This window comes from Chiloscyllium plagiosum, chromosome 2, assembly GCF_004010195.1.
Source record: "Chiloscyllium plagiosum isolate BGI_BamShark_2017 chromosome 2, ASM401019v2, whole genome shotgun sequence".
Taxonomy (NCBI): Eukaryota; Metazoa; Chordata; class Chondrichthyes; order Orectolobiformes; family Hemiscylliidae; genus Chiloscyllium; species Chiloscyllium plagiosum.
This window is the reverse complement of record NC_057711.1, coordinates 28,739,208-28,757,066: the sequence shown is the minus strand read 5'-3', so window position 1 is coordinate 28,757,066 and position 17,859 is coordinate 28,739,208. Positions and strand designations below refer to the sequence as shown.

Here is a 17,859-nt window from a genome sequence, read left to right as displayed (position 1 = left end):
TCCGCTCAAACCTGGATGTTGTCCAGGTCTTGGTGCATAATGACACAAACAGCGTCAGTATCTGAGTTTTCACGAATAGTGTCAAACATTATGCAATCAACAAATATTCCCACTTCTGAGTTATGCGGGAAGGAAGATTACTAATGAAACAGCTGAAAATGGTTAGGCCTTAGGCAATACATTTACATGCTCTTGTGGTGCAGCAGAAGTGACTTTTCCTCTGGACCATTCCATCTGCCCTGGAGGTGTGTCATAGCACATCTGAACAGATTGATTAAAAATATCTCTGAGATGAACTAGCCTTTTAGGAGCTCTTGTAAGGTAGTGCTACTGTCCCTACCTCTTGGCCAAGAGACCTGGATTCAATCCTACCTGCCCTGAAAAGGTTGATTAGAAAAGGCCTATTTTGAGGAACTCCTGCAGTGATGTCCTGGAGCTGAGATGACAGTCCTCCAACAACCACTATCACCTTCCTTGTGCCAGGTCTAACTCCAGCCAGAAGACAATTACACCCCTAAATAACACTGACTTCAGTTTTGCTAGGGCTCCTTGATGCCACATTTGGTCAAATGCTGCCTTAATACAAGTGCTGTCACCTGTACCTCACCTTCTGATATTGATTGACACATCTGTGACAGGCAGATAGTTGAGGATGAGAATGTCAAGTACTCTCTGTTGGTTCCTCATAACTTGTTGGAGACGCAGCCTAGCACTCCATCAGCTCTAGCAGGCATCACACTGCCAAGCCACCCTTGGTGATGGACAAGGAAGTCCTTCATCCAGAGTACATTCTGATCCCTTAACACCCTTAGTGCTTCCTCCAAGTGATGTTCGACATGGAGTAGTACTGATTCATCAGAGAGGTGGTGCGGTCGGTGGTAATTAGCAAAATGTTTCCTTACCCATGTTTGACATGAAGCCTTGGGACCTCAAGGATAACTCCTTTCCAACTGTATATCATACTGCCACCAGCACTGATGGGTCAGGATATACCCAGGGTTAGGGCCTGGAATGTTGTCTTATCAGGTGTGATCTCATGAGTCTGACTACTTAGAGGCATAGTCATAGAATTGCACAGCACAGAAACACACCCTTCAGATATTTAGGCTATTGTTTGACTAGTCTGTGGGACAGCTCTCCCAATTTTGGCAGCAACCTCCAGATGTTGCCAAGAATGCCTTCCAGGATCAATAGAACTGTGTGCCATTCTCATTTTAGGTATTTTGGTCCATACGGTTTCATTCCTTTCCTTAGACTTTATAAAAGGTTTTATAGTAAAGTCTGAAGTCCTAGTTCAGGATTCTCTTAAGGTTAGCATGCAGGTTGGGAAGCAAATGCAATGACAGCATTCATTTCAAGAGGGCTAGAATACAAGAGCAGAGGGGGACAGCTGAGACTGTGTAAGGCCCCGTATTTGGAACGTTGAGAGCAGTTTTAGGCCCTGTATTTAAGGAAGGATGTGCTGACCTTGGACGGGATCCAGAGGAGGTTCACAAGAATGATTGCAGGAATGAAGGGCTTTTTACATGAGGAGTGGTTGAGGACTCTGGGTCTGTAATCAATGATGTTTGGAATGATGAGGGGGATCTCACTGAAACTTACAGAACATTGAGAGGCCCGGATAGAGAGGACATGGAGATGATGTTTCCACCAGCAGGAGAGACTAGGACCTGGGGGCAGCAGAGTGAGGGGGGGGGGGGGGGGGGCAACCTCTTAGAACTGATATGTGGAAGAATTTCTAAGGCTGTGGAGGCCAGTTCATTGATTGCATTCAAGACAGAGATAGATAGGCTCTTAATAAAAACCGAAAGAAGTGCAAGTACTGCAGCATCCCTAGATATCTTCTTGATCAGTAAGGGGATCAAGAGGTATGTGGAGAAGGCATGAATAGGAAGGGGATAGAGGGGATATGGACCAAATAATGGCAGAAGGTTTTTTTTTTAGTTAGGGCATGATGGTTGGCACAGACTTGGAGGGCCGAAAGGCCTGTTCCTGTGCTGTACTTCTCTTTTGTACTTTTTGTTCTTTTGAGAATGGGATTGAGAAACATGTCAGCCACGATCGAATGGCAGAGCAGACCCAATGGGCCAAATAGCCTCATTTGCACCGATATCTTATAGTCTATTGGTTTTTGATACAAAGGAGTGTCTTGCTAGGCCATTTCAGACTGTGGCCAGATCAGATAAGGATGGCAGATTTCCTTCTCTAAAAAAATATATTAGTGAATCTGATGAGATTTTACTATAATCAACTGTGCCATGGGGCTGCAATTAGGTTAGCTTTTAATTCTATATTTTCTTGAATTCAAAATTTCACCATCTGCCCTGGTCAGGGTTCTGGATTACTGTCTCGTGACGTTGCCACAACACCACTTCCGCCCTAAGAAAGGAGACTGATCATTCACTTTGAAAACCACATTAACTAATTTGCCCAAGTAACAGACTTTGCACTTGTGCACAAAATGGCAATGTTGAAAGGAAGCCAGGTGCTGTCTCACAAACACTGAAGTTGCTATTATTATTGATTCAGAACTCTGCACCTCAAGCTGTTGACATGATGCTGAACAATACTGAGCTCTGCACAATGAATCATTTAAACAAATATTAACACTAATTACAAAATAGTTGGCAGATGCACCCAATTACAGTGGCATCATAAATAATTGTGAGCAAAGGCATAGTTATATTTTATAAATACAAATGAACCATGAATCAGAGGTTATAATTTAATAGGATTTCAGTAACAAAAAAAATAAGATTAGTAATCACTAAATTTATTATTGCAAACGTAATTTGCAATTCTATTAACAACTGCTCAAGGCCATGGGACACCATAGAATGTTGAAATAAATTTATTCTGGGTTTGTTTAGCCAGCAGGCTGCTCCATAAATGTAATTACATCATGTGGAAATGATACATGAATATGTAAATTAGCAATTGCGCTCCAACAGCCATTCAGAATGCTCTTAATTAATCACTCAATTCCCACAGCCTCTTTCACTCTGGAGCACATGACAAAACAAGATGGAATGGAATTGACTTGGGGTCTCTCTGGACAGCTGTAGTATTACAGCAACTGCAATTGTCTGGCTCAGAACCAGACGCCTGTGAATTCAGAATCCCTAAACAAAGGCACAATTCTTAGCTAACACAAAAGCAATGGAGTGCTAGATATCTGAAATAAAGACAGGAACTGGTGAAGCTGCTCGGCAGGTGTGGTAACATCTGTGGAAGGGGAAATCAGAATTCCATTTCAGGTCCGTCACCCCTTGTTTTATCTTTTTCTGCTGCTAAGTATTTCAAACATTTCATTTTTTTTTTATTCTCAGATACTCCTAATACCTTTAGTTGGCAGAAGAATTTATATTAACAAGCATTTTCCCTCAAAATTTCCCTTTAAATAGGTGCTGCCTCTTGAAATTGATTTGGAAACAATGCAGATGGAAGAAGACAAACTCCCCCCTAGAAACCGGAGTAACATTTCCCCAAAATGATTCCTTCCAAGTATCTAGAGTGTCAGGCAAGCAGTGTTTCAGGGAAAAAAAAAATCGAAATGCCACATCCGTTTTGAGTTAAGCCAGCTGGGTATATAGATGCACTATTCACAGAACTTGTCAGGCTGCCTCTGTGGACTACATCCGATATTTCAGCAAGGATGAAAGAAATCATTTTTCAAAACAAAAAATTGCAAACTGAAATAAACCTGAGTTTGTAGATATCGATTGTTTAGCTAAAGACACTGAAATTGACATTGATATTAGCATTTACTGAGGGTAAAAAACCCTGCCTTCAAACCACTGTCTTATGTTAGATTTCTCTCCCTCCTTGGCAACGATCACATATTCAGATATTTCTTGATGCTTACCACTAATCACTTGGCCAAACAACTCCTCAGGTGTGTCTCCAAAGAAAGGGACACATCCAACCACAAATTCGTAAAGAATAATCCCCATGGCCCACCAGTCCACTGGTTTGCCGTATCCTTGCCGCAGAATTACTTCAGGAGCTATGTATTCTGGAGTTCCACAAACCTGCAAAAGAATAAGATTTAAAAATAGACATAAGAGGCAATTCTTTTACAGAGGGTGGTTCGCATATGAAATGAACTTCCTGAGGAAGTGGTGGATGTGGGTATAATTACAACACTTAAAAGACATTTGGATAGATACATGAGTAGCAAAGGATTGGAGGGATATGGGCCAGGAGCAGGCAGGTGAGACTAATTTAGTTTGGGATTATGTTCGGCATGGACTGGTTGGACCGAAGAGTCTGTTTCCGAGCTGTATGACTATGACTCTGTAACAATTAAACCACAACTGGAGAACTGTTTTTGGTCACTACATTATGGGAAAGATGTGACTGCGCTAGAGGGCCTCTTGAATGAATTGAATTGAATTGAATTGATTGTCACGTGTAGCGAGGCACAGTGAAAAGGTTTTCTTGTGAGCAATACAGGCAGATCACATAGTTAAGGAGCATAGAGAAGTAAATAATAGGTAAACAGCGGCAAAAAACAAAAACATAGGTACTGGCAAAGGTTAAGAGTTTGTTGGTCCATTCAGTATTCTAATAACAGTAGGGTAGAAACTGTTTTGAAACAGGCTGGTGTGTGTATGTGTGTGTGTGTGTGTGTGTGTGTGTGTGTGTTCAGGTTTCTGTACCGTCTCCCTGATGATAGAGGTTGTAGAAAAACATTGGCAGGGTGGGATGGATCTTTGAGAATGCTGGCAGCCTTTCCTCGACAGCGGGTCTGCTAGATGGGTTTACCAGGCTGGTGCCGGGTTTTAATTATGAGGAACGATTGGGTAGCCTGGGGTTGTGTGGTTAAGGAAATTAAGTGGGGTGATTTTTGAGAAGATTTGGAGCTCAGGTTGAGGTTCAGGTTGTGAGTTTGCTTGCTGAGCTGGAATGTTTGTTTTTAGACATTTCGTCACCATGCTAGGTAACATCATCAATGAGCCTCCGGTGAAACGCTGGCATTATGTCCCGTTTTCTTTTTATGGGTCTTCATTTCTGGCTACTTTTCTCAGAGGATGGTAGATGGGGTCCAAATCATTCTCAACAGAATGGAGTACATCGAAAAAGCTTGCAGATACCGACACTTACCAACAGGTGGCAATAGACCCAACCCCACAATTAGAAAACTATATCCCATCCACATTGAAAAGGCTTCAGAAATCAGGACAGTTAAATAAGACAGACTTCCAAAAAATGAAACCAGATGGATTCAACACACCCCGCTACTACAGGCTACCTAAAGTACATAAACCAGGGCCCTCCCCGCTCAGACCCATAGTCTCACTACCTGGAACACCGACATACAGAGTAGCCAAGGAACTCCACCAAAAACTGAAATATCTAGTAGAAAACGCATGCCACTCCATCCACTCCACCCAAGAATTCCTGAACACCAAAGAGACCAAAATAGAAGAGGACGAAATAATGGTCTCCTTTGACATAACAGCCCTGTTCACATTAATTAACATTAACCTGACCAAAGAACCACTGACTGCACTACTAGAGGAACCAAGGACACGAACACCGGACAGCACCAACTTCATCAGCAAGGACAGCATTCTCAAGCTAGTGGACCTGTACCTCACCACCCACTTCACATTCAATAACAAGACCTACAAACAAACTAACAGAATACCCTTAGGATCACCAATATCGGGGATCCTAGCAAGAGCAGTAATGAAGAGAATTGAACAAACAGCCCTCCCAACAATCCAATCCAAACTTTGGGTCCAGTACCTGGAAGATACCTTTGCGATTACAAAACAGAAATTAGTGGAAACCTACAACATCATTAACAATATCCTGACAGGGATAACATTCACAAAAGAGGAGGAGAACAACAACAAGTTCCCATTCCTCGATGTCACAGTAGAAGAACAGTTAATGGAGAACTTCAAACCAGCGTCTATAGAACAACAACACACACAGACCAAATACTTAACTACAGAAGAAATTATCCCAATACCCACAAACGGAGCTGCATCAGGACATTACTTCAACGAGCCACAACACACTGCAGCACCGAGGAACTATGAACAGCCATAAGTATATGGAAGTATATGGAAGAACGGGTATCCAATAAACATAATCCACCAATTTCTCAAAGACAAACCCAAACAAGCAGACATAACGTACCCAGAAACTCTAGCCACATTACTTTACATCAAAGACATCTCTGAAATTACTTCCAGACCTCCCAGACCCCTTGGCATCATGGTAGCCCACGATCTTACAAACACACTTAAACAGCGACTAATGAACCTAAAGGACCCTATGTAAACAACCAGCAAAATGAATGTCATTTACAAAATACCATGCAAGGACTGTAACAAACACTACATCAAACAAACAGGCAGAAAACTAGCCACCAAGATACATGAACACTAACTAGCCACCAAAAGACATGACCCACTCTCACTAGAATCCTTACATACAGACAAGGAAGAACACGACTTTGACTGGGACAACACATCCATCCTAGGACAGGCTAAACAGAGACACGCACGGGAATTCCTAGAGGCTTGGCATTCTTACCAGAACTCCATCAATAAACACTTTGATTTGGAACCCATCCACCATCCTCTGAGAAAAAGAACCGGAAATTATATTACCCACCTTAAGAAACCTAGACACATAAACAGAAAGCAGGACATAACACCAGCGCTTCACTGGAGGCTCACCATGTTACTGAGCATGGTGATGAAATGTCTGAAAACAAAACCTTCCAGCTCAGTGAGCAAATGTACAACCTGAAGTTAAGTGGGGGCCTGATGGAGGTGTATAAGATTATAAGAGGCACAGATAGGATGGAGAAGACGACAATTTTTCATTAGTAGAAGCAGCAATAACCAGGAGTTAGAGATTTAAAGTAAGAGATGGAATTCAGGTGAATGTTTTTCACCCAGAGGGTGGTGGGAATCTCACACTCAATGTTTGGAAGGGTGTTTGAGTCAGAAACTCTTGTAACATCTCAGCAATAGTTATATATTCAATTGCAGGGCTATGGCCCTAGAGCTGGAAAATGGGATTAATCTAGTCACATCTTTGTTGACTAGTGTGGACATGATCAGCTGAACAGCTTGCCTTCTGTGCTGTGAATGTCTGAGTGTCTAAAGATAAGAGCTATCACTGATGGATAAAGTTGGGGTTAGCAATGATTGGAGGTTATTAGGTTGTTTAAACACACATTCCTAAGAGCTTAAACAAAACCTGAAAGAACTGCAGATGCTGGAAATCTGAAACAAAAATGGAAATTGCTGGAAAAGCTCAATAGGTCTGACAGCATTGGAGGGGGGAAATCAAAGTGACCTTTCTTCAGAACTCAAGAGCTTAATACTGAGTACAATGGAGGTGTACCCCAGAAAACGTTCACTTAACTTGATAGCTTATGGATGGCTTGCAGTCTCCTGTGTGATTTTACCACATGATTATTTTACTGACAAGTAGATTCAATTTTTCATTTTACACCTTCAATGAATGTGAGCAGCTAAACCTGTCAGTAGAGTCAAGGTGGTCAGTCCATCTTCAAAGAGCTCGCTGGCCACTTGATATGAGTGTGTGTTTTGCTCACAGGAGGCATCATCCAGTGATCTAATTTAATAATCCCAACAGTACAGCAGGCAGTAGAGATTGTTTGTGGGCAAGGAATTAAATTTACTAGAAGTTTCCAGATTCTTTTGGCTTACCGCCCCCCCCCAACTTGTGTCTAGGCTTCCTGGCAAAGGGGCCACGGTCCGCATTTTTAAAGAAAAAACAAGTTGTCACTTGGCAGGTCACAAAAACACCGTGGGATTGGAGGGTTTATATCTCTGCCCTGATTTTAACTGCCTACTGGCCCAGTTGCCATTGGACAAGCAGCGTTGAAAGCAGCCTTTTGAATCATTAGCTACATTTTTCAATTCATTTAAAAATGTTTTGCATCGTAATACAGAAGTTTGTTAGAATTTTTGTCAAATGAAGCAATACTGTAATAAAGCAATGTTCATTTTTCTTACAATAGTAAGGAATATAGTCTATTGGAATGGTGACGTAAAGCAAATAAATGTACACAAACATATATTGAATAGAGATAAATATTACAGTAAAACTGCTGTGTTTCCTCAATTGCTTTATGATAGAATTTGCTCACTCTAGCAGTGACATTAGAAATATTTAAACCAACAACACTAAAAACAGCAATCATGGAAGAGAAATGGCAGACTATATCCTGCCCTAATAGAAACTAGACATATAAGTGCTTTCCATTGCACTAAATCATAAGGAGCAAGTAGCCTTTTAATATTATTTGTCATGTACATCAAAATGAGTCATTAAACAGAATACGTGCAATACAGTAGAGTGGAAATGTAACTATATCAGGGACCAAATTATGGTCATTCTGCAATAAAGTGCGCTGAACGGAAATGGGACATAATCTGAGATTTAACACAGGTTACAGATTTTTGAATTATTCTGCATAGATTGCTATTTGTTTTGTGATGGGTCTTTGTTTACTCCTTGAATGATGCTTACCATTTGAGAGCAGAAGCATCCATTTTGTTATTTAAGGATGAAAACGAGTTGACATTTTTGCTTAAGTCAAATCGGAACATTCCCAGAGAGGAAAAAGGGGAAGAGGAAAGAGGGAAAATGTAGTGGGAATGTGGACCTCAGTCTTACCCCCACATCCCAGTTAGTAGCAGTGAATACATTTTCATTTTTTTTTCCTAAATTTACCTCATTCTCACTATTAGCTAAATAGTCAGGATTTGTGTAACTACCATACACGAATTTACTTGTTGAATTTTCTTTAAGTCGATGTTCCATTTGTTTTTATACATTTCCTTCAATCCTTCCTTCTGTTTAGTTTCCAATTTTTCGAGTTCCTCCGTACTATGAATTCAAATCTCTGTCAATTATTGCAAGAATGATTCAAGTTTGACTAGGTTTATATTGGTTGGTGTCACTTGCTCCAAGAGAGATTTTCTGATTGAACATCTCAAGAACTGGAAAAATAGTAATCTCTCATCACACCTTCAATACCCAGATAAATTCTTTCCATGATGTGTAATGCTAAGCTAAGCAATGATACAAGGGTATCATTGATACAGTTCACTTATTTTGGGAGTAGTTTCAATTAAGTTGCATGATCCAACTCTGATTATTTTGTTGACATTTTTGCAGAATTTAAACATTCCTGATGGAACGTATGGATGTTCTTTCACAAATGTGACCATCGATAATAAGTGACCAATAGTCATCAGACACCACCTATATACAGAACGCTTGTCTAAACACAAAGAAGCTTTTTTATTGAAAGGTGAAAGATCAAGTTCTAACAAAGAGATTTGAAAAACTTGAGTTGGGCATCAAATTACTGCATCTGATATTTGTCCGATACCTTATTTGTGCTTAGCATTCCGCAGAAGAAGTAATCTGGACTGTTTCTAAACCGTGGAATTTAATTATGTGACAGGCTCAACAAGGAAAAGAATATTGTTTTCAAGTAGTTGACATGTTGAATCTTGCTTCAAGCTTTCAAATCTCGACAGTATGGAGCAGCTGAGACAGCAGGGATGCCAGTCAGCAAAACTACTACCTTGCACAGCCCCATGTGGCTCTCACCTGTTTGTCCAAGAATTCTCTGGCATCCTTCTCAATGTGTCCTTCATAAAGGTTAGTTGTCATGTTCATCAACCCAACTTTTGACAATCCAAAATCTGTCAGCTTGATGTGCCCCAATGATGTTACAAGCAAACTGCAGAGAAAAGGAAAATGCATAATTCAGTTCCTCTAAAGTACATTTCTAACCAAAACTTTAACTGGCAAGGGAATTCTGAACAATTACTAGATCAAACTCAGAGAAAGGAAGCCACTGAAAATGATTACTTTACCACAGTAAATTTGTAAAACCAAGCACAGATTCTCACTTGAGATTTTGGGTGGGGATGGGGTAGTGGGAAAAAATTAATACCACAAAATAAGTCTAATATTTGATATAAACCTGTGGTTGAAAATACTGGAGATAAATGAATTATTTTTCGCTAACCGAAAAAAAACTGTGGATGATGGAAATTGGAAACAAAACAGGAATTGCTGGAAAAGCTCAGCAGATCTGGCAATACTTGTGGAGAGAAATCAGAGTTAGCATTTCAAGTCCACTGACCTTTCAAGGCCCTGAAACATTAACTCTGATTTCACTCCACAGATGTGGCCAGGCATACTGAGATTTTCCAGCAACCTCTGTTTTGAATGAACCCTGCTGGAGAGCAGGGTTTCTGCCGCTGCTTTGAAAAGCTTCTCAAGTTCTAAAACAATGAGAATTTCACTTTAATGAGCAGCTCGTTAATAGCAACCATTTATACGAAACATGTTTAATGGAGCTAAAGTGGTACAATTTTATGAGATTACAATGAATACGTTTCAAGTTCCCAGCAGAGTGTAACGTATCACATCCAATTCCACAAATCCCAACCTCTCGTTTCTCATCTGGCACCACTTGATCAACCATTTTCTACACTATGGCTGTCCAGGCGGAGAACTTCTTGCTGTAATCCTGCAGGGTCATTTCAGTTCTCGCATCAAAAATTTCATCTGGGTAAACAAGTTATAATTGCAACATGATCTGATCCCCAATGATTTCCACTTTCATAAAGTGATAGTGTCGTTTCGGTTATTGCTACCCTAGATTCTCTTACACCGAATAATATTCGAGCATTGTACTTTCATGCTCAACCTTTGTCAGGATAAACTTAAGTATTTATGTGCACACCCTCAGAGATTTGTGATCTTTGCATATTTTCTTTCAGATTCCCGGAGTTTTGCTTCGGTAAGAGATAGGAACAGGAACAGGCCGCCTCGCCCCTCGAGTCTGCTCCACCATTCAATAGGTGGAAATGACATTCCTCACATCCACTTTTCTGCCTTTGCCTCATTACCCTTCATTCTTCGAGTGACCAAGAATCTATCTACCTCAGCTTCACATATTTATAAGCCTTTACATATATATCTGCCTTCACTGCTCTCTATTGCATGAAGACCCTCAACCAACAGAAAAGAAACTCCTCATCTCAGTGTTCAATTGGCACCCCCCTTTAAACTGAGACTATGCCCTCTAGTCCGAAACACTCTCATGAGGGGCAACATCCTCTCAGCATTTACCGTGTGAAGTCTCTTAAAAATTTGATATGTTTCAATGAGATCACCTCTCATTCATCTAAATTCCACGTGAGTCAAGTCCCAACCTGTTTAGCCTTTTGTTCATAAGACAGTCCCTCTGTACTGGGATCATAATGAACCTTTTCTGAACTGCACTCTAGCATTTGTCAAATGGATCAACTGGCTAAAAATGAGTAACCAAGGTGCATTCTCCAGTAAGTTTTAACAGTCTCTATCTTGCTCGACTAAAAATGAATGAAAATAACTTTCTAGATTGCATGCTTTTGAAATCTATTCTTCCCAAGTCACTGTTTACAGATTGTTCATTTCCATTACCTTCCAGCAAAGTACACTGTTACTCATTAGATTGCACAGCCCTCATATGGATATGATACAACTCAGCACTACAGATTTATATCTGGAAATCCACGCAATTTATACATCAGCTGCATCCACCTGAGATGGTGCTGGCTGCTGTGTTAGTCAGATACTACCTCCTGTGCTGAACTGAAAGCTCAACGTAACACTGATCCATTGCTGCTCCTTTGTTCTGTCATTCAGTTAGAATATGGCTGATCTCTACCTGCTTTGGTTTTCTGCCCAAAAAATCCTTGCTCAAATCCGAATCCATCAATCTTCATTCGGAAATGTTCAATTGGCTGTCAGCCTCAATAATGTTATGAGGGAAGAGAGTTCCAGATTTCAACAAACAAGTCTTCTTTGTGAGATCACTTCTAGGTGTAGTGAGTTAGACACAGAACAACGGGTGTAATGATTGTAACAGGGCTGGCCAGCTGGACCTCAGAATATGGTTGGAGCTGTTAACATGGTCCAATCAGAGAACCCTGGCTGACATATTTTATGAAAAAAAAAGTTATTGAGACTCTGGAGCCTGACTCTGTATGGGGCAGTACTATAGCTGAGGACTGTTTATGTATAAACAAAAGGTAACTTGGTCATGGGATACCAGTCTCTGTGGAGTTCTTTCAATGGGCAGTGTGGAATATGCACCTAGAACCAGCTGAGGTTAAAAAAATTGACTAAAGGTAGAAATGTACTGTGCATGCATGGGTATCTGTACAGTTAGAGGCAGCATGGGGGAAGGAAGAAATATCCAGAAAAGCTGACAGTGGTTGCAGTTTGGAAAGTGGTAGCTTAGTGTTTGGTACTGAGATTCCAGGCCAGAAGGAAGTAATTTGTTGTCAGAGAGTTAATACTTGGGCTAAGCAATGATACAACATTGTTGTACACTTTGTCAGAAGATTTTGATAATATTTGGATGCAGAATGGAGGAAGTAAATTGTGGCACTTTCAGAGAGGGCAGATCACAGCAAATAAAGGGAGTGGAAAATCTAAGGTGGTTGACTTAATGGAGGCAATTCTTGAGGAAAACATTGACAGAAGGCATCAGGCTGTTGGAGGGCCCACGAGATGTCATCTGCCACGATCGCAGTGAGTGGTGAAGCAGACGTGAGAGACTGAACTACCGACTCCTGCTCCTCATTCTCTGGTTATGGTATGAGAATAATGAAACGTGAAGACAGAAAAAGGTGTCCTGACCAAAAAATAAATTAAGAGTGGCAAAGGTAAAAAGAAGACCTCAGCCTGTGGGTTATTGGTCTAGTGGTATGGTTCTCGCTTCAGGTCTTCTAATACGTAGACTTGCGAGAGGTCACAGGCTCAAGTCCCAGACCAGCCCAAATTTCTTGACTTGTGCCAAAAATGCCACATCAATTTTTCTGTTCTCATTGGAAAGGCGACGGCTAAGGGGGGATGAAATAGAGACATACAAGATGATCCGAGGATTAGATAGGGTTGACAGTGAAAGACTTTTTCCTAGGATGATGGCGTCAGCTTGTATGAGAGAGCATAACTACAAATTGAGGGGTGATAGATTTAAGACAGATGTCAGAGACAGGTTCTCTACGCAGAGAGTGGTAGGGGTGTGGAATGCCCTACCTACTAATGTAGTTAACTCAGCCACATTAGGGAGATTTTGGGATAGCGTAGGGGGACGAGCTGAGAATAGTTCACAGGTCGGCGCAACATCAAGGGCCGAAGGATCTGTTCTGCGCTGTATTGTTCTATGTTCTAAGAATAATTTGGCATTACATCTAGGTTAGAATGCACTGACATGGGGTATAATGGAATGAGTTGAAAATGTGTTGCTGGAAAAGCGCAGCAGGTCAGGCAGCATCCAGGGAACAGGAGAATCGACGTTTCGGGCATAAGCCCTTCTTCAGGAATAACACTTGCTGTTCAGGGAATGACACTTGCTGTTCAGAAAATTAAGAGATGATTAAAATCCAACCAATAGAAGCCAATAGGACAAACAATCCCAAAAGGAGGTAAGGGGGAATGAAAGATTGTGAAGTAGACCAGAATCCCACAGTTAGAGGAGTTTTCAGTCCTTTTTATTTGACAGAAAACATATTTTGTTAAACAACAAAGAGAATAATGGAACTAAGGAGGATATGAACTCTGGGCCTGGACAGTTAAAAAAGAACAAGTTAATGCTAAACAGCAAAACTGACAGCATGCATTTGAAAACAGTGCATTTCACACAGAACATTTTCATAGGTTAGAAAAGTGTTGACTATCAAAGATATTAGTGGTCATGTGTAGTTTGGAATATTTCAATACGGAAAGGATATAACAACATTGGAAAAGATGCAGCCTGGATTAAGTTCTTATTAGGTGTTTACAGTTACAAAGATAGACTTGCATATTTATGGTTTTAAATCATTCGGGCTGAAAAGATTGCATGGTAGCCTGGTGAGATTCTTGAAGATTACAAATGGTAATCAAGGAATACAGCAAAACATTGTTTCTATTGGAAGATGGCAAGGAAAGAGAAAATATTCACAAAAATAACTAAACGAAAGATTAGAAAAAGTTGATGTTAGAAGAGAGAAGTGTGATGTTTCGCACTCCGATCCCATTTATATCAGGTGTCCCTTTCAAGATGGAGATATGAGACATCAACCAGAATTCAGAATCCTGACTCAGCTTAGCCTCACCTACTTTCAGGACTTCTGGTTAAATAGCTCCCAATATTAATCTCTTGTGATTTTGTACAAAATGCATTCTTCTCACTTTCTTTCCAATTCTTCTTTAACTAGGTTAGTACTTGTAGAAAGTGAGGACGGCAGTGAGAGTCAGAGTCAAAAAGGGTGGCCATGGAAAAGCACAGCAGGTCATGCAGCAATCAAGCAGCAGCAGAGTTGACATTTCGGGCATAAACCTTTCATCAGGAATGTGGAGGGTGAAGGGGGCTCTCGATGTAATCTGCCCTGCATCAGGGAGACAGGATGCCAACTTGCGGAGTGGTTCAGGAGCATCTCTGAACAACCACCCCACTGCCCTTTGGTTGACCACTTCAAATCCCCCTCCCTCTCCCACAAGGACATGCAAGTTCTGGGCCTCCCCCACTGCCAAATCCAAGCCAGCTGACAACTGGAGGAAGAAAGCCTCATTTTCTGCCTTGGGACTGTCCAACCACATAGCATCAATGTCGACTTTACTAGTCTCCAAATCTCCCCTCCCCCAACTCATCCCTGATCCAACTCTCCAACTCAGCACCATCCTCTTGACCTGTCCTACCTCCCATCTTCTTTCCCATCAATCAGCTCCACCCTCCCCACCAACCTATCACCATCACCCCCCCATCTGCATCTACCTATCGCCTTCCCAGCTATCTTGCTCCCTGCCTCACCCTCATATTTATCTTCCAGCCCATTTCCCCCACAATCCTGATGAAGACCCTATGCCTGAAACCTCAACCCTCCTGCTCCTCAGATGCTGCCTGACCTGCTGTGCTTTTCCAGCGCCACACTTTTCGACTCAGGTTACTACTTGTGTCAGGTTAAGCAAATAATGTTTCTTTAATTCACTGACAGGATATGGGTGCTGCTGGCTGGGCCCAGCATTTATTAATGTTGAGAGGTGGCCCATGTACTAGGCCCACAATGCAGTTTAGCGAGGGTACTCCACAATTTTGACCAATGGCACTGAAGGAACAGCCAAATGTTTAATGCAGATTATTTGGGAAATACTTGCCAAGGCCCCAAACACAGATTCTCACAAGTGTTACAGTGCAAAAGGAGACCGTTCAGCCCATTGTATTTGCACCAGCTCTCCAAATGAGCAATACACTTTGTGACATTGTCCTACCTCCTCCCATAACCCTGCACATTCTCTCTTTCAGATAATAATGGAATTCCTTCTCTGAGCGCTTCAACTCTACTTGACTTCATCATATTCAGGCAATGCATTCTGGACTTTAACCACTCATGGGCTTGAAAATTTATTTCTGAGATTAACTGGCTAAAGCAAATGCAGAGTCATATAGATAAACAGCAAGGAAACAGACCTTTCCATCCAAGCCGACCAGATATCTTAAATTAACCTAGTCCTACTTGCCAGCATTTGGCCCATATCCCACTAAACCCTTCCTATTCATCCAGGTACCTTTTAAATGTTGTAATTTTACCAGCCTCCAATACTAACTCTGGCAGCTCATTCCATACACGCTCCATCCTCTGTGTGAAAAAGTTGTCCCTTAGGTCCCTTATAAATCTTTCCCCTCTCACCCCAAACCTATGCCCTCTATTTTGAATTCCCCTACCCCAGGGAAAAGTCCTTGTCTATTTACTTTATCCATGCCCCTCATGATTCTATAAGGTCACCTATCAGCCTCTGACACTCAAGGGAAAATAGCCCTAGTCTATTCAGCCTCCCCCCATAGCTCAAATCCTCCAACCCAGGCCACATCCTTTTATATCTTTTCTGAACCCTTTCAAGTTTCACAACATCCTTCCTCTAACAGGGAGACTAGAATTGCACACAATATTCCAATAGTGGCCTAATCAATGTCCTATACAGCTGCAACATGAAATCCCAACTTTAATGAGTGTGATGCTGGAAAAGCACAGCAGGTCAGGCAGCATCTAAGGAGCAGAAGAATCCATATTTCGGCATAAACACTTCATCAGGAATGAGCTCATTCCTGACGAAGGGCTTATTCCCAAAACGTCAATTCTCCTGCTCCTTGGATGCTGTCTGACCTGCTGTTCTGTTCCAGCACCCCACACTCTGCCCTGATCTCCAGCATCTGCAGTTCTCACTTTCTCCTAACCAACTTCTATACTCAATGCTCTGACCAATAAATGCAAGCATACCAAACACCTTATTTACCACCGTATCTATCTGCGACTCCACTTCCACGGAAATATGAACCTGCACTCCAAGATCTCTTTTTCCTGCAACACTATCCAGAATCTTACCATTAAGTGTATAAGTCCTAACCGGATTTGCTTTTCCAAAATGCAGCACCCCACATTTATCTAAATTAAACCCCATCTGCCACTCTCCACCCACTGGTCCATGTGATCAAGGTCCCATTGTAATCTGAGGTAACCATCTTCGCTGTCCATTCACCTCCAATTTTGGCATCATCTGCAAAATTACGAACCATACCTCCTAGATTCACATCCAAATAATTTATAAAAAAAAATAAATATTTTATATTTGTTCCCTTTCATTCTCAGTCTTTTTTATGCATGACATCAGTTTCTTCCTACTGACTCTCACCATGATTCAACCTAGGAAAGAGTGATAGCTGATTAATCAATCAAATTTCCTTCAACTGAATTCAGCCTTCGAAAGCTGTAATTTACACAGAACTTTGGAATCAAGTATTTGATCTGGGGGCGGCGGGGGGGGGGGCGGGGGGGGGGCTGTTCCTAATAACAGAAATTGAAGTGGGTGTCACTTCTCCTCTGCCATTTTCTGTGTCTAGGTGATCCGATGGAAAATGTGAAATGTGAGTAGTATGCATGGGGAAACACGTACAATCATACACTGCGACAAGTTTTCAATGCTGAAATCCACTGTCAGTAGGCTCTACAACAACATTTACAGGTGGGCTGTAAGAGCCTCCTGAATCTCCAGAGAGACTCTTCCTAACAGCCACAACGTTCCTCCTTATTATTACTAATATACATGACACTTACTGAGGGCACAATGGTGGTGTGGGTATTTGTTTCAAAATTAACTTACACTTGTAAATGTTGCACATTCTTCATGTGTACATCATCACTGTTTGTTGAGACTACCGAAACATATTGGGACGCCTCTCAGTTCGCGCACATATTGACTACAGGGAAGTCATGGGCATTACCTTTATTGTGGAAAAAACTATGGTACGTTTCTGCGTTCACTCTTCTTTAAATGTTCTTGTTGGAAACCAGATACATGGGAACATACACCACCACCTGCAAGTTCCTATCCAAGCCACTCACTGTCCTGACTTGGAAATATATCACTGCTCCTTCACTCTCTCTTTAATGGTTATTAGGGATTTGCCTACAGACATCAGTGGTTCAAGAAGGCACTGCCCCACGACCTTCTCAAGAGCAACTTGGGTCAGGAAATATATGCTGGCTCAGCGAATGATGCCCATGTCCCACGAGTGAATTTTTTTAAAAAGCACAATGTCCCCATCATTTTGTGGGTTATGGCTAAACTTTCAGGTTCAGCTGATCCATGCATTGCAAAGGATATTGATTTTACCACTGCACCCCTTCCACCCACACCCTCGCTCCCCCGCTCCCCTTCCACCCAGACCCTCGCTCCCCCACTCTCCTTCCACCCACGTCCTCGCTCCCCGTCCACCCACACCCTCGCTTCCCCACTTCTCTGCCA

General features: G+C 41.7%; 1 protein-coding gene across 13 annotated transcripts in view; it reads right to left on the bottom strand.

The window, feature by feature from the left end:
* The window catches only part of LOC122558001 (microtubule-associated serine/threonine-protein kinase 4-like), a 485,329-nt gene that overhangs the window by 37,470 nt on the left and 430,000 nt on the right, over positions 1 to 17,859 (bottom strand). For all 13 annotated transcript variants that reach the window (XM_043706318.1, XM_043706336.1, XM_043706326.1 and 10 more), the window contains 2 exons: positions 9,622 to 9,754; positions 3,866 to 4,031 (listed from right to left, as the gene is read on the bottom strand). In XM_043706318.1, coding sequence (XP_043562253.1) covers positions 3,866 to 4,031; positions 9,622 to 9,754 — 299 coding nt within the window. The remainder of the gene's footprint in view (positions 1 to 3,865; positions 4,032 to 9,621; positions 9,755 to 17,859) is intronic.